The sequence below is a fragment of the Bufo bufo genome, chromosome 3, assembly GCF_905171765.1.
Source record: "Bufo bufo chromosome 3, aBufBuf1.1, whole genome shotgun sequence".
Taxonomy (NCBI): domain Eukaryota; kingdom Metazoa; phylum Chordata; class Amphibia; order Anura; family Bufonidae; genus Bufo; species Bufo bufo.
In genome coordinates, this window is record NC_053391.1 from 599112474 (window position 1) to 599136764 (window position 24291).

General features: G+C 41.1%; 1 protein-coding gene across 1 annotated transcript in view; it reads left to right on the top strand.

The window, feature by feature from the left end:
- Positions 1–10631, top strand: part of LOC120993952 (chymotrypsin-like elastase family member 1) — a 47623-nt gene extending 36992 nt beyond the window's left edge. The window contains exons 8-10 of the mRNA XM_040422414.1: positions 381–622; positions 3746–4129; positions 10424–10631. Of these exons, the coding sequence (XP_040278348.1) occupies positions 381–622; positions 3746–4129; positions 10424–10631 (834 nt within the window). The remainder of the gene's footprint in view (positions 1–380; positions 623–3745; positions 4130–10423) is intronic.
- Positions 10632–24291: the final 13660 nt, after the last annotated feature.

Genomic DNA, 24291 nt, shown 5'->3' on the forward strand with positions numbered 1-24291 from the left:
GGGATTTATCAATGTACATATTTATGCCATTGAGAAATATATCAGAATAAGCATTATGGTTTTGAAGCACCTGCTACACTTTTTCCGACATAGAAGTCAGATAAAGTGAGGCCAAAGGCGACTTCTTTAATATAAAATTTTTCTTAGTAGAATTTCTTCTGCTCAATAAAAAAAATAATGTACATTTGTCAGGAATCTGGGGCACTGCTCTTTGTGATTTGCGGTGCCTGTGAGGATGTAATGGGAAATTAAGGAGGGGGGCATAATACATTTTGCTATGGGGTCCCATGAGATTTGTGTGCATCCCTACCCTGATACTATACATACAAAAACTTATTGCTATCTACTGAAGTCTATGCTTCTTCATGATTGCACTTTAGGGTGATTCCGGTGGACCCCTCAGCTGCGTTGTCAATGGTGTGTATCAAGTCCATGGTATTGTCAGCTTTGTGTCTTCTCTGGGATGCAATTACTACCAGAAACCATCCGTGTTTACCAAAGTCTCCTCTTACATCCCCTGGATCAACAGTGTAAGTAATGTATATGACTGTTTTAGATTATACACCAAACTATATACTATCGTGTCAATAGGACTTACCCTGGATTGCTGTGCTGTACAGAGGTAGGTAAAACTAGGTGCAGTAAAAGTCTTCAATAATACATCCATTTAGGCAAGGACATTACACCTTTCCAATCATTCAGTTGGGCAGCAGTACTACTCCGTGTATGTGAAGCATAGTTGTACATCATTGAGACTTTTGTATGAACCTGTTAATTTAGTTCTAGTCACAACTTTAATTTTGCAAACTTATTTAGAAAAAAATTATCACTAAGGATAAAACAAAAAATGCAGCGCCAAGCGCTTCACCATCATCTGGATACAATCTCAGAACCTTCTGGACGTAACAACAAGTCGATTATCAGCAATAGCCGAATGGCCTATTTGAAAAAGCCAAAAACAAGTACTCACCAACTGGGATCGAAGAATTTCTTTATTTTATTCCATACATCATATGTGTCAGGGTTCAGCCTCAACTTCAGCTAGATATGGACATAACATACATATGGACATACAAAACAATATATTTTATTTATGCATGGAAACAAGGTACAATATGGGGAAGAGGAGATAAAAATCGCACCCTAAAATTACAATTATCATATTTTTTGCCCTATAAGACCAAAGTGGGTCAAATACTAATGAGCACTTCCATTATGTAAGAGCTCATTAGTACAAGAAAACTGGGGAGGAGTGAAAGCAGCGCTCCCTGTGCGGGCTCTGTACTCACTGCTCTTCGTCAGCGGTACGCTGTTCTGTGAGGACATTGGCGCACTATGTGACCTCACAATGTGCAAACTCAAGTTAAAACACTGCACAACAGGAAGAGCAGGAGCTGGATCTCAGGAGTGCAGCGGCATCCACAACAGGAGAGGTAAGTTGATGTATTTTTCTTTCTCTGATCTGAGGTCTGATTAACATGGGGGGCTAATTAACATAGGGGTGTGATCTGAGGTCTGATTGGGGGGTCTTATAAACATTGGGGGTCTGATCTAAAATCTGATTTGGGTCATAAACACTGGCATTCTGATCTGAGGTCTGAGGGGTCTTAGAATCACTAAGGTCTGATCTGAGGTCTATATGGGGGTGTTATAAACATTGGGTGTCTGATCTGAGGTGTGATTGGGGGCCTTATTAACATTGAGGTCTGATCTGAAGTCTGATTGGAGGTCTTATTAATGTTGGGGATTGGATTTGAGGTCTGATTGGAGGTCTTATTAACATTGGGGTTCTGATCTGATGTCTGAGGGGGTCTTAGAAACACTAAGGTCTGATCTGAGGTCTATATGTGGGTGTTATAAACATTGGGGGTCTGATCTGAGGTCTGATTGGGGGCCTTATTAACATTGAGGTCTGATCTGAAGTCTGATTGGAGTTCTTATTAATGTTGGGGATTGGATTTGAGGTCTGATTGGAGGTCTTATTAACATTGGGGTTCTGATCTGATGTCTGATTGGGGGTCTTATTAACATTGAGGGTCTGTGATGAGGTCTGATTAACATCGGGGGTCTGAATGGGGCTCTAAATGAGCTATGATTAACATTGGGGGTCTGAGCTGAGGTCTGATGAAAAAAAAAATATCTTATTTTCCTCTAAAACCTAGGTGTGTCTTATGGGCAGGTGAGTCTTATAGGATGAAAAATACGATATATACTCAATATTGTGGTCATAATTAATAGTTAACTCTTTCATCCCTGGGAGATTTTCCATTTTTGTATTTTCATTTTTCACTTTTTGCCATAACTTTTTAACTTTTCCATTCACATAGCCACATGAGTGCTTGGTTTTACTTTCTAACAGCACTGTTTACTATTGCATACAATGTAGTGAGAAGCTGGAAATACAAATGGGGTGGAATTGGAAAAAATGCAATTCTGTCATAGTTTTTTGAGTTAGATTTTATGGTTTTACCTATGCTGACCTGTTAACCTTATTCTCTCCATCAGTATGATTACAGTAATACCACAATATATTTTTTTTCTTGTGTTTAATACTGAAAAAAAATTAAAACTATGGAAATATTTTTTTCTTTGCATTGCCATTAGAGGTGTGCAAAGTTTAAGGGAGGGATTGGCTGCTGTTCTCTGTCTCGTGGCTGTGCGTGCCTCTCCGCTGAGATGGGGGCTACTCCTTTGTGATTTGATATGGTTGGTAACATTTTATGCTGGAATGTGAGAGGGCTGGGAGATAGAGTGAAGAGGACGGTGGTATTTGATCTGGTGGTCCGCCATTTGCCTGCGATTGTGGCACTCCTGGAGACCCACGCAACAGAAGATAGGATTTATACATTAAAAGGGAATTGGGCTAGTTACGAGTACCATGCCTGTTATTCTGCTTATGCAAGAGGGGTTAGTGTATATATCCATCGTGGGACGGAGTTCCAACCATTAGATAGTATCATGGATAAAGAAGGGCGATACGTATTTCTTCATGGGTACTGGAAGGGGCAGGAGGTGATATTGGCGTTTATATATGTCCCCCCGCCATTTAAGGCAACGTTTTTTTCTCATCTAGCCCAATATATATCTACCAAAAATCAATGCGCCTTATTGGTGGCAGGTGACTTTAATGCAGTTCTAGACCCTGAGTTGGATCGGTTCTCTTCAATTGCTGGGCGTGGCCGCAGTGGGTCTCCTTTAATCGCTGTTTGCCAGGAGCTGGCGCTGGTGGACATCTGGCGCCACCTCTATGGCAAAAAAAAAATCTTTTCTTGCTTCAGCCAGTCATACGGGTCGATGTCCCGGATTGACTTGGCTTTTGCAAGTCGGGATCTGTGCGGTCGCGTCCTGAGGATGAAGTATGAACCGCACGGAATATCGGATCACTCCCCAGTCCTGATTGTGTTTGCGGAGGCTTCATCCTCCGTAAAGACTTTCAAATTAAATCCACATTGGTTTGATGTGATAGGGGAGCAAACCCAAGTAGATCAGGATATTCAGGAATTCTGGGGCTTCAACGCTGGTTCGACACACATACATTATGTGTGGGACGCGTTGAAGGCCCACATTAGGGGTCTGTATTTTAATAAAATTCATAGATTCAGAAAGGAAGCACGACGAAGGGAGAAAGAACTGACAGATTTAATAAGGAGTTTGCGTACCGCATTGATTGGTTGCCATAGTGAGCAAGTTATTACACAAATAAAGGAGGCTAATTCTCAGCTTAAGATACTTTTATATAAAAAAGCACAACACAAGCTTCTATTCAGGGCCAAAATCGCTTTTGCGAGTCGGGAAAAACAGGTGGGTTTTTGGCTCGCCTGGTGGCCAACCAGAGAGAGGATATCAGTATAAAAGAAATTAGGAATCTACAGGGAAATGGAGTGAGATCAGCAGATGAGATTAGAGAGGAATTCATGAAATATTACTCTACTCTATATAAATCTGAGTCTACGGTCTGTCGTTCTGATATGGACTACTATCTCCAACAACTGGCGCTCCCCCAGTTATCTATTGAGGCTAGAAAAATGCTGGATTCCCCCATTCTTTTGGAGGAACTTCAGGCGACTCTCCCGCATCTAAAGTATAGTTCTTCTCCCGGATTAGATGGTTTACCGTTTGAAATCTACAGGTACCATGCCAAGTCACTTCTGCCAATCCTTCTTCGGGTTTTCAATGAATCCTGCTCATTTGGTTCTTTACCGCCATCTTTTAGAGAGGCAGTGATTGTTTTGGTCTTGAAGAAGGATAAGGATCCATGCGATGTGGGGTCATATAGACCTATATCGCTCCTAAATACCGACTATAAGTTCTTCGCAAAAATTTTAGCTGGTCGCTTGAAGCGGGTTATAGCTGCGCTGGTACATCCTGACCAGACGGGCTTTATCCCGGGTCGACAAATACATACGAGTATATATAGGGTCTATTTGAATCTGTCGGTAGGGGGCGGTGCGGACCGCTCCATCCTGTCATTAGACGCCGCAAAGGCGTTTGACAGGATGGAGTGGTCTTTTTTGTGGGCTACAATGTCTTTTTTTGGTTTTGGGAATTTTTTTTTGGAAATGACGCAAATGTTATATTATCAGCCGGTCGTATATATTAATGTTGATGGTATTGGTACTTCTCCCGTTATGATGCGGAGAGGGATGAGACAGGGTTGTCCCCTGTCTCCTCTCCTCTTCGCTCTCTTTATAGAGCCGTTGGCATGTCGGATTCGTCTTGATAAGCGCATAGAGGGTTTTGGGGTCGCAGGAGTGAGCGACAAAATAAGCCTATATGCAGACGACGTGATTCTGTTTCTGGACCAGGGTTGTAAAATTCCCCTATTTGGATTGAGGACATTTTTTTTCATAGATTGGAGACCTTGATTAATGATCTAATTTGGGGCAGGAAGAGGGTGAGAATAAAGCAGAGATATTTATGGTTGTCGGAGGAAGATGGTGGGCTGTCATTACCTTTTTTTCAGGGGTATTATTTTTGTGCACAGATTCAGCGTTGCTGTAATTGGAAGGAGAGTATACTTACACGTTATCTGAATATTGTTATTAATGAGTCAATAGATAATATTTTCGCATGTTTGGAGACAGGGATTATGGGAATGAGGAAGTCGTTGTTGATCCCCTTTTCAATACAGAGGGTGTGGAATAGGTTGAAGGAGATCCTTGGAGCCTCCGGTCCTTTTTCCTTCACCCCGCTGTGGGGAAATGGGGGGCTAGAGGAATTTTCTAAAATTACAGATTTTGGCTATTGGTCACGTAATGGCATCAATAGGGTGTCTCATCTATTTTATTTAGGTCGCTTTAAATCACTTCTGGAATTTGGTTTAACTGATAATACACCATTAGATTTATTCATGTATGCACGTTTGAAACATATATTTGAAGCCTCTAGGAATAGGGGCCGTATTTTTCCACAACATAATTTATTTTTTGATTATTGTGACGCTCAGAAGGAAGAGAGGGCGAAGATATCTAGTTTATATGCTAAACTTCGTAGGGCACTGGCTACTGTAACACCTTTTAAAAGTCCAAGTAGATGGGAGCAAGAGCTGAACTGCTCTCCTTTACAGTGGCCCACTATCTATAAGAACGTGAGAAAGGCGACAGTCTCCAGTGCTCATAGATTAATCCAATTTAAGATCCTCCATAGACTCTATTATACGCCCAAAATTCAGGGAATGTTCCCCCAGAATCGGGATCGGGACTGTTGTTGTCCAAAATGTGGATACGTGAATGCGGATTATGGCCATTTGCTTTGGAGCTGTAGCAAAGTAAGAAAATATTGGGATGAGGTCTTTTCTGCTTTACAAAAGGAATCCACAATGAATTATAATCTAGGGATCTTGATAGTGATTTTTGGAGATTATGGTTCAGAAACAGAGGTTCCCCCTCAGGTTAGACGGATTTGGTTGAGAGGTTTGATGGTAGCAAAAGCTATATTGGTTAGGTATTGGGGCTCTGCCTCCCAGCCTTCGTCAAGGGAGTGGGCTCTATATTATCGGCAAATTAAAGTATATGAAGAGATTGAAAGGAATCGGAGAGCTGCACGCAGAGCCACGTAGAAATAAGTAGAAATAAGTAAATGTATTTTCTGTTTTTTGATTGAACAAAGGGGAACGACAGCCAATGATGGGGGGGGGGCGCCTATTGGGATATTTTTCATTGCTATATTATATACATGATTACGATTTGTTTTGTGATGTATTTATATATATTGTATACTAATATGATTAATATCGGTTATGTATTAATTTTATGTCATTTTCTTAAAATGAAAATAAAGATAAATAAAAAAAATAAAAAAAAAGAGGTGTGCAAAGTTCAGGAAAATTTGATTTGGTAGCGTAGCCGAATTGTCACAAGAAATTTGATTAATTATGAATTATTTAAATACAAAATACTTTCCATTGTATGTAGCCAAACAGCGATTGCGCCGCCCCGTCATTTAACCCCTCAGATGACATATTGAACGCTGATCCCAGCATCTGTGACTCACATTCAGCTGTTCAGGGGCTAATCAGGGGTTAAAAAAAAATTATACTCACCTCATCCACTTAATCGCGGAGAGGCCATCAGCTCCAGTCTTGATTGGAGAAAACCTGCCAAAGGACCTGTGGTGAGAGTGATGACGTCACCATGTGATTACACTGGGCACGCACGGTGATGCACAGCATGATCACATCATCATGCTCGCCACAGGTCCCCTGGGGGGGTTTTCTTCAATCAAGACAGGAACGGATGCCTCTGCGTGAGCAAGTGGGTGAGGTGAGTGTAATTATTTTAACTTTCATCCACCATTTTAGGAAAAATGTATAAGTTACCGTAAAGCAGGAGGAAATTTGACATCATGGCGAATCGGGCTTTTCCTGAAAATCAGATCGAAGTCCACTTCGGTTACTTTGATTCACTCCACAATAATCGCCATATTCTAACACGATAACTATTTTTTAATTACACCTAGGGAGCTGTGTGTTGTCTCATTTTTTGCTAGGCAAATTTGTAGTTTTTATTGATATCATTTTGGAGTGTGTTTGACCTTTTGATTACTTATTATTCAATTTTTTGGGAGTTGAAGCGACAAAAAAACAGCAAATCGTCCATTTTTTTTTTTGGTCCGTTACAGCATTCACTGTATGGGATACATGCATTTATATTTAAATAGTTCAGGCGTTTTGGGACATGGGAATAATACATTTTTTTAATTGTTTATTTATTTATACTTTTTTATACACTTATATTAAGTTCCTTAGAATATACAGTAGATTTAATACTGTAGGATATGGGAAATTCATTATATTCTTATGGGGCACTGGCACCTGCAGGGCTCAATAGGAAGTACAACTCTGTTAGCCAGACTATTAGAGAGAACGAACAGCTTCCTTGATCTCTGCACACGGCAACTGTTCGGGCTTCTGGAGCACAGTGCTCCCGGGGGAAGCTGCCACAGATTCCGTGGTCACCATTGATCATGGCATCTGGGGGGTTAAATATCTGTGATCGACATTGTTGCCAATTGTAGACATTACCCCCAGGCGTCTGGTGTTTAAAACCTGGCGGCTATGACATCCAGTGCACTCATGAGCTGGTACCATGTTTAACCCCTTCACACATTTAGACAAAACTGTATGTCCAAATCGCATGTATTTTATCGCATTTGGAGGTATAGTCACATCCAAACTGCTCACAGGGGCTGTGAAACTATAAAGTGTCACAGCCCTGGAGTCTCCGCTCACCCTGAGAGCAGAGACAATGGAGAAGCCAGCAAGGGACCAATCAGAGTGAATCAGGCAAGACCCCTGTTGTGCCCCCAATGCCTCTTGTGCCCACTGATGTCCCATGTGCGATGGCAGCTGCCCGATGCGTACCATGGCAACTGGACGCTTAGTGTCAGTGTAATACTGACTGTACAGTACATTGCAATAGTATTGCAATGCACTGTACAGCAATTAGGCCCACTGGATCTTGAAGATCCAAGTGGGACTTGATAAAAAAAAGTCTCAAAATATTGCAAAGTAAATTTTTTTTAAGAAAACTAAATAAATAAAAATTTAAATCTGCTCATTTATAATTGATTAATAAATGAAAAAATAAAATAAATTACACATAATTGGTATCACCCCGTCCGTAAAGACCTGATCTATGAAAGTATCATGCCATCCCACGTGGTGAAAAATGTAAAATCAATGACGGAATTGCTATTTTTTCCCCTGACCTCCACAATTTTTTTTTATAAAAAGCGATCAAAAAGTCATATGTGCCCCAAAATGATACAAATAAAAAACACAACTGTTCTTGCAAAAATAGAGCCCTCACACAGCTACATTGGTGAAAAAACTGTTATAGATGTTCATATATAGCAATCCAAAATATCATTTATTTTTACCACAAAAGTGATCTTATGCAGAAAAAGTAGCTAAAAAAACTACCCCATAAAAAATAAAAAAATACTGACAGAATTGCAATTTTTTACCTCACCTCCTAAAAAATGGTATAAAAAGTGATCAAAAAGATATATGTACCCTAAAATGATATTAATAAAAACTAGAGCCCATCCCGCAAAAACCAAGCCCTCATGCAGCTACAGTACATTGCCGAAACAAATTAAAATGTTATGAATGTTAGTATGTGGCGATGCAAAAACATAAAAAAAACTACATAAATTTGGTATTGCCACAACTATATCAACCCACAGAATAAAATTATCATATCATATATACCGCATGAGGAACCCTTAAAAAATAAAAAGGGATCAAAAAGACATCCTTACCCCAAAATGATATCAATAAAAACTACAGCCCGTCTTGCAAAAAACAAGCGGTCACACAGCTACATTGGTGAAATTTTTTTAAGGTTATAGCCCCTAAAAGCAATTTCAGCAAATTCCATGTTAGAAAATCCTGATGCTGCTCCTTCCCTTCTGAATGCTGCCGTTTCCCCAAACAGCAGTTTACGATCACATATGGGGTGTTGCTGTATTCAGGAATAAATGCATAACAAATTATGGGGTGCATTTGCTCCTGTTATGCCTTTAGTAAAATCAGTTTTGAATAGTTTGATGGGTGTAGTCCCTAAAATGTTCATATTTGGGTGGTTTCTATTATTCAAGTCCCTTAAAGTCACTTCAGATCTAAATTGGTCCTTAAAAACAAGGTTTGGAAAATCTTCTTGATAATTTAAAAAATTGCTTCCAAGCCTTCTAACATTCTAAAAAAATTAACTGAAATTTACAAAATGATGCTAACATAAAGTATACATATGGGGAATGTTCATTAATAACTATTTTGCGAGTAATCACTATTTATTACCAGACAGATCTGACAGAAGTGTCAGATTTGAAAAATGGGGCTTTGGCATTTGGTCAAAACTGACTGTTGCTTCAAGGGGTTAAAGACCTGATTTCTGGCAAACATGCACAGCGGCAGTCGAAAAGGCATTAATAAAATTTTGTTTTTAGTTTTCATTGAATATGATCACATTTCTGTGCATATAATTATAATTTTAGGGGGTTATTTACAGCTGCACTTTTGTGATTAACCCCTCCCCAACACATTGTAATTTGTTCCCACCCATGAAAGGTATATATTGCTTTGTATGTCCACATCTATCTTATGTGCATGTCTATCTGAAGAAGGGCCTAAAGCCCGATACGTGTGAACAAAAAACATATTCTTAGAACCCAGTTGGTGAGCGATTGTGTTTGGCTTTTTCAAATCGGCCATTTAGCAATTGCTGATATTAGACTTACAAAAAATTATAACCATAATATGATGGGCAGGCTCTACTGTTTTTTCTGTATTTATGTGATGTACTGCTAACCTGCATAATTCATCTATGTTAACATAAAATGGATCCCAAGTAAACATAACACCATGTAAGGTAAATGCCTCGAAACATAATCATACCTTTCTTGTGAAAACCCAGTCATGTAATCCTGAGAAATGTTTCAGTGCACCTGGCTTCCCCTGCTTCTTCAACACTGGAAATCTCAAGGACAAAATCAAAAGAGGAAGTCACTGGGCATGTTAATAGCAGAGCGATGGTGCACCAGAGTGGTGCTGCCCATGGTGCACTAAAAACCTTATTTGCATAAAAATAAAATCAAGCATTTCTCAGGGTTAGAACAGCTTTTCACAATAAAGGAATGGTTATATTTCAGGGAACATACCCTATATAGTGGTTTGCTTAGCTAACCTTGAAACCCATTTTGAAGGTAACAACCTACCTTTGTAAACAGGCAGCTAGAATTGGTCCTAATGACACCACAAATTTTAGACCTTAGGCTGTAGGTATTTTCAGGCTAAAAAGTTAATTAGTTGATCTGTTTTTGCATTTGGAATGTCCAAGCCCTAAAATAATACTCCCTACTTGATCTATCATATATTCAAATAAAAGCTTACATTTCAATTTTTTTTTTTTTTTTTTTGCAGAATGTCTAAATGGGACCTGTCCTGTATGGAGACTTACTGGTATGGAGATGAATTGGCAGTGCTCTTTAGGAAACTAATATGCAAAGAGGTATCTCCCAAGAAAGAGAACCATCTCGCCAGTGCCAACTATTGGGAGAGGTTCCCTATAAGTCAAGATCAAACTTTTAAACAAGCCTTGGGATTTGACATGGGAATATGGTCAAGCTAGATAACCATCTGTAGACAGCTGTTTCAAGGAGCTTGCCCCTCATCAGTATGGAGTAGGATTCTGGCTGGCTAAGTGCAATGCCTTGAAAGCGGGAAAAGTGCTGATTCTTGTTAAAGAGACCAATCCTGTATGTTGGATCTTGACTCAGGGAGTCACTTCCAGGTGATGCTGGCAAGATAATTCTCTTTTTGGAGATGCCTCTTTGCCTAGAGCTAATAACAGCTACAACACACAACCTGTACAAATGAGAACAACTTGCTAATAAAGAACTTACCTTTACTAAATGTTTCACTATTTTTTTCCATTGTGATAAATGGGACTATACATTGGACATTCCAATTATCATTTAAAGCGTAACCATCATTTCAATATTCATTAAATTAGAGACGAGTGAATCAGTTCGTAACAAACCAAATTCATTACGCACTTCCTAAAATGTTGTCCGGCAGACGAACCCAAAGCTTTTCAGGTTTGTTTTGGACGAATCCAGTAAAATGGAGCGCTGCGGGAACACATGTAAATACAATAATAGGTAATACATGTAATTAACATGTGAGTGATCATAATCTTCAAAAAAATAGGTTATACAGGAGTGTCAAACTTTAATAAAAGGAATAATAATAGTGACCATTAGAAAAAGGGGTAGTAGGACCTTGTTTCATTACATTTGGTTTCATTTGTACTAGATTGCAATATGAATAGCAATGGGTTGTAAGTTCCCTGAACTCATAAGAGAGAGAAAGAGAAGGAGAAGAGGGTCGATTGGAGCGGGTTAGAAGAGTTTGTCAGGGAGAAGACAGTGAGCCGAATTTAGCCAGATATCCCATCTCTGTTTAAATATGTGTAAATTGTTGTGAGCACAGGCGTACATTCCCTCATACCAACAGTTGTTGTTGATTTCTCTAATAATTCTACGAATAGAGGGGACCTCTTCTTTCTTCCAGCAAAATGCGACTTTCAGTCTAGTGGTAAAGATGTTGTGGGCTGTAATTGTTCAAGAATGATAAGGAAAATGACCTAGTCCAATTGATAAAAGAGCCAATAGTGGAGAAGGATTAATGTGAGTGACACAGAGTTGGGATATGAGGCCAAAGACCTGCTTCTAAAGATCCACTATTATGGGACACGTCCACCAAATATGTTTTTAAGTACCAATGTGTTTATGGCACCTCCAGCACTCAGGAGGTATGTCTGGGAGGAATCTATTTAAGTATGTTGGTGAGAAGTACCAATGGTAGAATATCTTCCTGGCATTTTCAAAATGCCCTATGTTTTTCGATAGTTTATAAGTGATGGTGTCACGGATGTTGTAGGGGAGAACACCAAAGGACAACAAGAAAGAAGGGAAAAGACACTAGGCCTCACCGCTAGGGAAGGAAAAGGGTCACCACCTATAAAACCCTGCTCCTGGCCCTAACTCCTATCCGTATGGGCACCTCTCGATGGTAGAGATGCCCATACACAGGAACCTAGAAAACCCTGGTGGCCCTCAGTTGCCCTGATATAATGACCGGGCAGAGACAACCCACTCCTTCCCTGGTGAAGGAACCAGCGTCTCGCTGAGGTCTAGTAAACAACAAAGGTGGGGGGGAATACAAAACACAACAAGCGGAACACTTAACTTCTGAGGCTGATGGATGATGGACGAACAGGACTTCACCATGAACCACACTCCAGCTCTTCCAAAACCAAATGAAGCTATCCAGAGCAAGGAGTGATGGGTAAAGTCAGACTAAATAGGAGGAGGTGAAGGTCACATGATTTACACCGGAAAAGGGGGTGTGGACATACCAGCAACACACAGACAAAGTGAAACCAAAAGAGGCTGTCAGATAACTAATGTGCAGATATTCTTTCAGACCTTCTCAAACCTGTCACCGGCATGACAGATGGTGTAGGATTCCGTCCACTGGTCGTCTGAGATAATAGTTTGGAGTTCTGATTGCCATTTGTTTTTTAGGTAGTTGAGGGAGTCGTTGGATGACTCCTTCAACAATTGATAACCTTTATTGTTTAAATTATTAGATTGTATCCAATCTTTTAATCTGTTGTTGTCAGAGTTTGAATTTGGAGATTGGTGTAATTGCAGTAAGTGTCTGACTTGGAGGTATTTGAAAAAGTCTTTGGAGGGTACATTGCATTTCTCTTTCAGTTGGGAGAAAGAAATGAATCCATTGTTATCCCATAGTTGTTCGACTGTAGAAATACCTCCAGTCTTCCAATTTGAGGAAGGTCTAAGTTGAGAATTTGGGATTTGGATATATTTACTTTATAGTAAGAGGCTAGACTAAATAGCAGTTTTAGTTACTCTTTGTAATAACTACTTGTCAGATATGAAGAGTAGAGTTGAGCGAACACCTGGATGTTCGGGTTCGAGAAGTTCGGCCGAACTTCCCATAAATGTTCGGGTTCGGGATCCGAACCCGAACCGAACTTCGTCCCGAACCCGAACCCCATTGAAGTCATTCGGGACCCGAACTTTTGGGCACTAAAAAGGCTGTAAAACAGCCCAGGAAAGAGCTAGAGGGCTGCAAAAGGCAGCAACATGTAGGTAAATCCCCTGCAAACAAATGTGGATAGGGAAATGAATTAAAATTAAAATTAAAAAAATAAAAATGAACCAATATCAATTGGACAGAGGTCCCATAGCAGAGAATCTGGCTTCACGTCAGCAGAGAATCAGTCTCTTCATGCCATAGCAAAGAATCTGGCTTCATGTCAGCAGAGAATCAGTCTCTTCATGCCATAGCAGAGAATCTGGCTTCATGTCAGCGCAGAATAAGTCTTCATGTCATAGCAGAGAATCAGGCTTCACGTCACCCACCACTGGAACAGGCCACTGTCACACATTTAGGCCCCGGCACCCAGACAGAGGAGAGCGGTCCCGTAACAGAGAATCTGGCCTTATGTCAGCCCAGAATCTGTATTCATGTCATAGCAGAGAATCAGGCTTCACGTCACCCACCACTGGAACAGGCCACTGTCACACATTTAGGCCCAGGCACCCAGGCAGAGGAGAGAGGTCCCGTAACAGAGAATCTGGCCTTATGTCAGCGCAGAATCTGTATTCATGTCATAGCAGAGAATCAGGCTTCACGTCACCCACCACTGGAACAGGCCACTGTCACACATTTAGGCCCAGGCACCCAGGCAGAGGAGAGAGGTCCCGTAACAGAGAATCTGGCCTTATGTCAGTGCAGAATCTGTCTTCATGTCATAGCAGAGAATCAGGCTTCACGTCACCCACCACTGGAACAGGCCACTGTCACACATTTAGGCCCCGGCACCCAGACAGAGGAGAGCGGTCCCGTAACAGAGAATCTGGCCTTATGTCAGCGCAGAATCTGTATTCATGTCATAGCAGAGAATCAGGCTTCACGTCACCCACCACTGGAACAGGCCACTGTCACACATTTAGGCCCAGGCACCCAGGCAGAGGAGAGAGGTCCCGTAACAGAGAATCTGGCCTTATGTCAGCGCAGAATCTGTCTTTATGTCATAGCAGAGAATCAGGCATCACGTCACCCACCACTGGAACAGGCCACTGTCACACATTTAGGCCCCGGCACCCAGACAGAGGAGAGAGGTCCTGTAACAGAGAATCTGGCCTTATGTCAGCACAGAATCTGTCTTCATGTCATAGCAGAGAATCAGGCATCACGTCACCCACCACTGGAACAGGCCACTGTCACACATTTAGGCCCAGGCACCCAGGCAGAGGAGAGAGGTCCCGTAACAGAGAATCTGGCCTTATGTCAGCACAGAATCTGTCTTCATGTCATAGCAGAGAATCAGGCTTCACGTCACCCACCACTGGAGCAGGCCACTGTCACACATTTAGGCCCAGGCACCCAGGCAGAGGAGAGAGGTCCCGTAACAGAGAATCTGGCCTTATGTCAGCGCAGAATCAGTCTTCATGTCATAGCAGAGAATCAGGCTTCACGTCACCCACCACTGGAACAGGCCACTGTCACACATTTAGGCCCAGGCAGAGGAGAGAGGTCCCGTAACAGAGAATCTGGCCTTATGTCAGCGCAGAATCAGTCTTCATGTCATAGCAGAGAATCAGGCTTCACGTCACCCACCACTGGAACAGGCCACTGTCACACATTTAGGCCCAGGCACCAAGTCAGTGGTGTAGTACAGTCGATATGAACCACATGAAGTTTCACCAAATATCTAGTCTGCAGGTTTGCAATAGGGTCATACCAATATACAGGAGCTGCAGCAATGATCACTTGTTAAATATAGTTCCATATATTCATAAGCTGTTAGCAGAGAGTCAGGACATGCTAAATAAACCTCTTCAAATGTGCTATTAGATAACTGAGGAAAGTTTTAACAGACAGAGTCTTTACAGTGGACTCTTCCAGAAAGCCCCCTGTGTATTCTGCTACTTGGTTTGGTCTCCTCAGTGCAGACATTTACTGTGAAGGAGGTAGGATCTCTGTCTAAGTTCTCTAAAGCTAAAGTTCATTTATCTATTGTAAAAAGTTATAATATATACCCATAATAGTTCTGTAGAATGTAAAGAGGTGACTGTATGTTTTTTAGCAGCCTTTAAACCCTGCAGCACATGCTAGGCTGAGTAGATGATGTACAGTTAAAGAGACATGTGTTCTTCCTAAAATGGCTGCAAGACATGCTGTATTCCAGGTCACCCTGCTGCAATATCTTTGTAAATGATTTTCTCTTGTTCATTTTTCTGTATGCTTTGTTATATCCTGTAACATGTATGTGGGAATGTAATATAATGACTGCCTGTTATGATATAGGTGGGCTGGTGACCTGGCTGTATACTACATAGTGGCAGTGTTTCCCTGTTGTATTACAGGCTCCAGCCAAGTGCACTACACCTCAATAAAGCTTTAAACCACAGAAGACCTGAGTGTCGTCCCTTAGAGTCCACTTAGAGTTTATGCCTGGAGGAGCTGGTGACCGAGTGAGTGTGAAAGCTGGAGGTGTCGCAGATGGTGCAAGGAAAAGAGGGTTACATTTGGTGCCGTGACTCGGATGTCATCATTCTGCTCAAAGTGACCAGTGAAGATACCTAAAGTCACCAGTGTGCGAGTTCTGAGGTGATTGTGCCACGGCGGAGCTGCTAGGCGGCAGATTGACCTTATTAGCGGTTTATATCCTCTCAGGAATAGAAGATGAGTGGACGAGCCAGAGCCCGCGGAAGAGCACGTGCCAGGGGGCAGCCCAGCCAAGGACAGCCTGGACAGGAGCAAGAGGCTCAAGAACCTAGACGCATTGAAAGACCCCAGCAGCCACCAGCCGAGCCTTTGCTTGTGGGAAGAGGGCGCCAGAGAGGCCCGCCAGTAGTGGAGAGACCTCCGACTGATGTTCTGCAGCTTTCAGCTGGATTTCAGGACATATCCCTCGGAGGACGGGGTGGCCGCAGGCGTGACTTCCATGACCTTGGAGTGAACACCCGGCAGACCATTGAATAGAAATGTGAGACCTGTTTTTTTTTTGCACTGTGTGACAGGTTAAGGTTTAATCACAGAATCAGACTTCTATCTGCACGGTAGCGTGTGTCTTAGGTTTTTCTGAATGACACTATCAGTACCTTCAATGTAAGATATCCTTTTTGGGATAGATTTCAAGTAGGCCTCAAATACCAGAAACTAGTTATTTTGAGAATGGCAAATTTGGGAATAGTTTTTCAACCCAGAAAAAAAATAGAGCTTTTACGGTCGCTACAAATAACTTGACCAGATTAAACAGTACAGATTTGCTTGAATAGAAATGGGAGACCTGTTTTTTTTTTGCACTGTGTGACAGGTTAAGGTTTAATCTCAGAATCAGACTTCTATCTGCACGGTAGCGTGTGTCTTAGGTTTTTCTGAATGACACTATCAGTACCTTCAATGTAAGATATCCTTTTTGGGATAGATTTCAAGTAGGCCTCAAATACCAGAAACTAGTTATTTTGAGAATGGCAAATTTGGGAATGGTTTTTCAACCCAGAACAAAAAGTGTGCTTTTACGGTCACTACAAATAACTTGACCAGCTAAAATAGTACAGATTTGGTTAAATAGAGATGTGAGGCCTGTTTTTTTTTGCGCTGTGTGACAGGTATAGGTTTAATCACAGAATGACACTTCTATCAGCACGCTAGCGTGTGTCTTAGGTTTTTCTGAATGACACTATCAATACCTTCAATGTAAGATTTTCTTTTTGGGATAGATTTCAAGTAGGCCTCAAATACCACAAACTAGTTATTTTCAGAATGGCAAATTTGGGAATGCTTTTTCAACCCAGAACAAAAAGTCTGCTTTTACGGTCACTACAAATAACTTGACCAGCTAAAACTGTGCAGATTTGGTTGAATAGAGATGTGAGACCTGTTTTTTTTTGCACTGTGTGACAGTTATAGGTTTAATCACAGAATGACACTTCGATCAGCACGCTAGCGTGTGTCTTAGGTTTTTCTGAATGACACTATCAATAACTTCAATGTAAGATTTTCTTTTTGGGATAGATTTCAAGTAGGCCTCAAATACCACAAAGTAGTTATTTTCAGAATGGCAAATTTGGGAATGCTTTTTCAACCCAGAACAAAAAGTCTGCTTTTACGGTCACTACAAATAACTTGACCAGCTAAAACTGTGCAGATTTGGTTGAATAGAGATGTGAGACCTGTTTTTTTTTGCGCTGTGTGACAGTTATAGGTTTAATCACAGAATGACACTTCGATCAGCACGCTAGCGTGTGTCTTAGGTTTTTCTGAATGACACTATCAATAACTTCAATGTAAGATTTTCTTTTTGGGATAGATTTCAAGTAGGCCTCAAATACCACAAACTAGTTATTTTCAGAATGGCAAATTTGGGAATGCTTTTTCAACCCAGAACAAAAGTCTGCTTTTACGGTCACTACAAATAACTTGACCAGCTAAAACTGTGCATATTTGGTTGAATAGAGATGTGAGACCTGTTTTTTTTTGCGCTGTGTGACAGTTATAGGTTTAATCACAGAATGACACTTCGATCAGCACGCTAGCGTGTGTCTTAGGTTTTTCTGAATGACACTATCAATAACTTCAATGTAAGATTTTCTTTTTGGGATAGATTTCAAGTAGGCCTCAAATACCACAAACTAGTTATTTTCAGAATGGCAAATTTGGGAATGCTTTTTCAACCCAGAACAAAAAGTCTGCTTTTACGGTCACTACAAATAACTTGACCAGCTAAAACTGTGCAGATTTGGTTGAATAGAGATGTGAGACCTGTTTTCTTTTGCGCTGTGTGACAGTTATAGGTTTAATCACAGAATGACACTTCGACCAGCACTCTAGCGTGTGTCTTAGGTTTTTCTGAATGACACTATCAATACCTTCAATGTAAGATTTTCTTTTTGGGATAGATTTCAAGTAGGCCTCAAATACCACAAACTAGTTATTTTCAGAATGGCAAATTTGGGAATGCTTTTTTAACCCAGAACAAAAAGTCTGCTTTTACGGTCACTACAAATAACTTGACCAGCTAAAACTGTGCAGATTTGGTTGAATAGAGATGTGAGACCTGTTTTTTTTTGCGCTGTGTGACAGTTATAGGTTTAATCACAGAATGACACTTCTATCAGCACGCTAGCGTGTGTCTTAGGTTTTTCTGAATGACACTATCAATAACTTCAATGTAAGATTTTCTTTTTGGGATAGATTTCAAGTAGGCCTCAAATACCACAAACTAGTTATTTTCAGAATGGCAAATTTCGGAATGCTTTTTCAACCCAGAACAAAAAGTCTGCTTTTACGGTCACTACAAATAACTTGACCAGCTAAAACTGTGCAGATTTGGTTGAATAGAGATGTGAAACCTGTTTTTTTTTTGCGCTGTGTGACAGTTATAGGTTTAATCACAGAATGACAATTCGATCAGCACGCTAGCGTGTGTCTTAGGTTTTTCTGAATGACACTATCAATACCTTCAATGTAAGATTTTCTTTTTGGGATAGATTTCAAGTAGGCCTCAAATACCACAAACTAGTTATTTTCAGAATTGCAAATTTGGGAATGCTTTTTTCAACCCAGAACAAAAACTCTGCTTTTACGGTCACTACAAATAACTTGACCAGCTAAAACTGTGCAGATTTGGTTGAATAGAAATGTCAGGTCTATTTTTTAGGCGCTGGGTGACAGGCTCAACTTGCCCCTGATGTAATATATGGCCAAAAAATAACCACTCTGTTGATGGTTAAATGCACTTGGGTGACACAGGCTCAGCCTGCAGCTGATGTAGTATATGGCCAAAAAATAACCAGACTGTTGATGGTTAAATGCACTTTGGTGACACAGGCTCAGCCTGCAGCTGATGTAGGATATAGCCCAAAATAACCACACTATCGATGGTTAAATACACTTGGTGATAGCTCGTGCTGGCGCACCACAAGTCACAAAATGGCCGCCGATCACCCCAGAAAAAAAGTGATCTAAAAACGCTCTGGGCAGCCTCAAAAAAGTGAGCAAGTCAATAATAGCACTTCAATGATCCACAGCTGCAGATCGATCACAGAATGAAGTCTTTTGGAGAAGTTAATCTGCCTAATCTCGCCCTAACGTCGCAGCTGCAACCTCTCCCTGTGCTTGAATCAGCAGAGTGACGTGCAGCGCTACGTGACCCAAGCTTATATAGAGGCTGGGTCACATGCTGCACTGGCCAATCACAGCCATGCCAATAGTAGGCAAGGCTGTGATGGCCTCTTGGGGCAAGTAGTATGACGCTTGTTGATTGGCTGCTTTGCAGCCTTTCAAAAAGCGCCAAGAAAGCGCCGAACCCCGAACCCGAACCCGCACTTTTACGGCTATACAGTTCGGGTTCGCTCATCCCTAATGAAGAGGTCTATTCTTGAGTAGGACTTATGTGGGTTTGAGAAGAATGTGAAGTCTTTTTCATTGACATGCAAGACTCTCCAAATATCAAGTAGGCCTTCAGAGTGTAACAGAGACTGTAGCCTGGACAGGCCTCTATCGTCATGGGGAGGGCTCTTGTCCGGGGGCATATTAAAATCACCACAAATCAGAAGGAATCCCTTTTTTATATCTGAAATCAGGTTAAGAACTATTTTAACCTCTTCAGAACACATGACGTACCGATACGGCATGTTGTCCTGGTACTTAAGAATACATGACGTACCGGTACGTCATGTGTATTTCCGATCACTGCCTCCCGGCGGACGGTGATCGGAACAAGGTGCCTGCTCAAATCATTGAGCAGGCACCTTGGCTAAATGTGCGGGGGGGTCCCGTGACCCCCCCGTGTCGGCGATTGCCGCAAACCACAGGTCAATTCAGACCTGCAGTTTGCGGCTTTTACCTGCGATTGCGGCGGCGGGCGATGCCATTGGTCCCCATGCGGCTGTAGGGGGGACCCGATGGCATGGAAGGCAGCGCGATGCCTAAGGAAGGCATCGCGCTGCCTTCCGGTGACGAGCCTGTGCGATCCAGCCCCCTGGATCTCACAGGCCGGTAGCTGTATGAGTAATACTAACTGTATTACTCATACAGCCAATGCATTCCAATACAGAAGTATTGGAATGCATTGCAAAGGGATTAGACCCCCAAAAGTTAAAGTCCCAAAGTGGGACAAAAAATAAACATATCACATGACCTAACCCCACAGATGAACACCGTAAAAAATAAAAAATAAAAACTGTGCTAAATAAACAATTTTTTTGTCGCCTTACATCACTAAAGGTACAACAGCAAGTGATCAAAAAGGTGTTTGCCCACCAAAATGAGTCCCTACCTGAGACAATCGCCCAAAAAAAAAAAAAAATATGGCTCAAAATTTTTTCTTGATTTAAAAAAGCTGTTATTGTGTAAAACTTACATAAATTAAAAAAAGTATACATATTAGGAATCGCCGCGTCCGTATCGACCGGCTCTATAAAAATATCACATGACCTAAACCCTCAGATGAACACCGTAAAAAAAAAAAAAAAAACTGTGCTAAATAAACCATTTTTTGTCAACTTACATCACAAAAAGTGTAATAGCAAGCGATCAAAAAGTTACACGCACCCCAAAATAGTGCCAATAAAACCGTCATCTCATCCCTAAAAAATCATACCCTACCTAAGGTAATCGCCCAAAAACTGAAAAAATTATGGCTCTCAGACTATGGAAACACTAAAACATGATTTTTATTTTGCTTCAAAAATGAAATAATTGTGTAAAACTTACATGAATAAAAAAAGAATACATATTAGGTATCGCAGCATATGTAATAACTTGCTCTATAAAAATATCACATGACCTAACCCCTCAGGTGAATACTGTAAAAAAAAACTAAAAACGGTGTAAAAAAAGCCATTTTTTGTCACCTTACATCATAAAAAGTGTAATAGCAAGCGATCAAAAAGTCACACGCACACCAAAATAGTGCCAATAAAACCGTCATCTCATCCCGCAAAAATCATACCCTACCCAAGGTAATCGCCCAAAAACATGATTTTTTTGGCTTAAAAAATGAAATCATTGTGTAAAACTTACATAAATAAAAAAAAAGTATACATATTAGGTATCGCCGCATCCGTGACAACCTGGTCTATAAAATTATCACATGATCTAACCTGTCAGATGAATGTTGTAAATAAAAAATAAAAACGGTGCCAAAACAGCTATTTCTTGTTACCTTGCCTCACAAAAAGTGTAATATAGAGCAACCAAAAATCATATGTACCCTAAACTAGTACCAACAATACTGCCACCCTATCCCGTGGTTTCTAAAATGGGGTCACTTTTTTGGAGTTTCTACTCTAGGGGTGCATGAGGGGGGCTTCAAATAGGACATGGTGTCAAAAAAACCAGTCCAGCAAAATCTGCCTTCTAAAAACCGTATGGCATTCCTTTCCTTCTGCGCCCTGCCGTGTGCCCGTACAGCAGTTTACGACCACATATGGGGTGTTTCTGTAAACTATAGAATCAGGGCCATAAATATTGTGTTTTGTTTGGCTGTTAACCCTTGCTTTGTTACTGAAAAAAATGGATTAAAATGGAAAATTTGGCGAAAAATTTAAATTCTGAAATTTCATCTCCATTTGCCAATAACTCTTGAGGAACACCTAAAGAGTTAACGATGTTTGTAAAATCTGTTTTGAATAACTTGAGGGGTGTAGTTTCTTAGATGGGGTCACTTTTTTTGGAGTTTCTACTTTAGGGGTGCATCAAGGGGGCTTCAAATGGGACATGGTGTCAAAAAAAACAGTCCAGCAAAACCTGCCTTCCAAAAACCGTATGGCATTCTTTTCCTTCTGCGCCATGCCATGTGCCGGTACAGCGGTTTACGACCACATATGGGGTGTTTCTGTAAACTACAGAATCAGGGCCATAAATATTGAGTTTTGTTTGGCTGTTAACCCTTGCTTTGTTACTGTAAAAAATGGATTAAAATGGAAAATTTGGCGAAAAATTTAAATTCTGAAATTTCATCTCCATTTGCCAATAACTCTTGTGGAACACCTAAAGGGTTAATGATGTTTGTAAAATCAGTTTTGAATACCTTGAGGGGTGTAGTTTCTTAGATGGGGTCACTTTTATGGAGTTTCTACTCTAGGGGTGCATCAGGGGGGCTTCAAATGGGACATGGTGTAAAAAAAAAACTGTCCAGCAAAACCTGCCTTCCAAAAACTGTATGGCATTCCTTTCCTTCTGCGCCCTGCCGTGTGCCCGTACAGCCGTTTACGACCACATATGGGGTGTTTCTGTAAACTACAGAATCAGGGCCATAAATTTTGAGTTTGGTTTGGCTGTTAACCCTTGCTTTGTAACCGGAAAAAAGTTATTAAAATGGAAAATCTGCCAAAAAAGTGAAATTTTGAAATTGTATCTCTATTTTCCATTAATTCTTGTGGAACACCTAAAGGGTTAACAACGTTTGTAAAATCTGTTTTGAATACCTTGAGGGGTGTAGTTTCTTAGATGGCGTCACTTTTATGGAGTTTCTACTCTACGGGTGCATGAGGGGGGCTTCAAATGGGACATGGTGTCAAAAAAACCAGTCCAGCAAAACCTGCCTTCCAAAAACCGTATGGCATTCCTTTCCTTCTGTGCCTTGCCGTGTGCCCGTACAGCGGTTTACGACCACATATGGGGTGTTTCTGTAAACTACAGAATCAGGGCCATAAATATTGAGTTTGGTTTAGCTGTTAACCCTTGTTTTGTAACTGGAAAAAAATTATTAAAATGGAAAATCTGCCAAAAAAGTGAAATTTTGAAATTGTATCTCTATTTTCCATTAATTCTTGTGGAACACCTAAAGGGTTAACAAATCAGTTTTGAATACCTTGAGGGGTGTAGTTTATAGAATGGGGTCATTTTTGGGTGGTTTCTATTATGTAAGCCTCTCAAAGTGACTTCAGACCTGAACTGGTCCCTAAAAATTGGGTTTTTGAAAATTTCTGAAAGATTTCAAGATTTGCTTCTAAACTTCTAAGCCTTGTAACATCCCCAAAAAATAAAATATCATTCCCAAAATGATCCAAACATGAAGTAGACATATGGGGAATGTAAAGTAATAACTATTTTGGAGGTATTACTATGTATTATAGAAGTAGAGAAATTGAAACTTGGAAATTTGCGGGTTTGGGGTTAAAGTCCTGTACCACTCAGATGTTAAGCCTTCTGGACCTAGCAATTTCTTAGGCCTAAGCCCTTCAATGGCCAGTCTCACTTCCTCTTACCTGATTGGTTCAGACAAAACGGCAAGAGAGGAGTCCATTCCTGCCTTGGGAACAGCTTCAGCCAAGAAAGCTAAAAACTTGTCCCAATCTAGTTCTTTCCCACCCAAGAGGTGAGAGTAGAAAGACCTGACAACCTTCAGGATCCCGGATTTGGACCTGTACTATCAATCAGGCCTGTCACCAACTTACTACTTACTGACATCTTATAGTTGTCATAAGGGTCGGGCAAGCGGTATTTCCCGAAATCCCTCTCAGCAACCAAAGATGCATACCTATCGTACTGACACCTCTTAAGCAAGGACTTCATGCAGCCAGCCAGTAGCGCAGAGGCAACACGTGAGGTGCACGGTGGACCGATGAGGGGCCAAGTAATAACACACAGTTCATCAGTTTACTCACGGTTAGCAGAAAGCCTCCCTGGGCTGGCAGCACAGTGTTGAGGTGGACAGCACGAAATCCTCCGGGGCACGCTCTATGGTAGGGAAGCATCAGCCAAGATGGTGGTTGAGGTGCCCTTGATGTTAGGGGTGCTTAGGGTGCTTGTTGCGGCTGAGTCCCTTGATGGTTTTTGTCGTGACGCCAGTACCGTTAATAGTGGTACAACCAATAATGGTAATAATGAGGTAGACAGTGGTAAGATGCAACTCACAACTTTTACTGTTGTTGACTTGGGTTGCAGCAGTACAAAATACAGTCTCTTGTTGGTATTAGAGTTAATTCTGCAGATCCACTATTTCTAGGCTTTCTTAGGTTTGGTTTAAGCTAGCCGGATATTTTCTGTATCAGTGTAATTTGGTGAGGTTGCCGGAGGCTATGGTATCCTTCACCTGAATATCCCAAAGGTCCTGGATGCCTGATCTGTGGCTTTTATCCTTTGGATGTTTAAGTCTTTTCTTTTGTCCCTTTCTGGACTAAACTTTCATCAGAGCAGAAGTGCTAGATCTCCCTCTCAGCAGACTGGCTACTACTCAC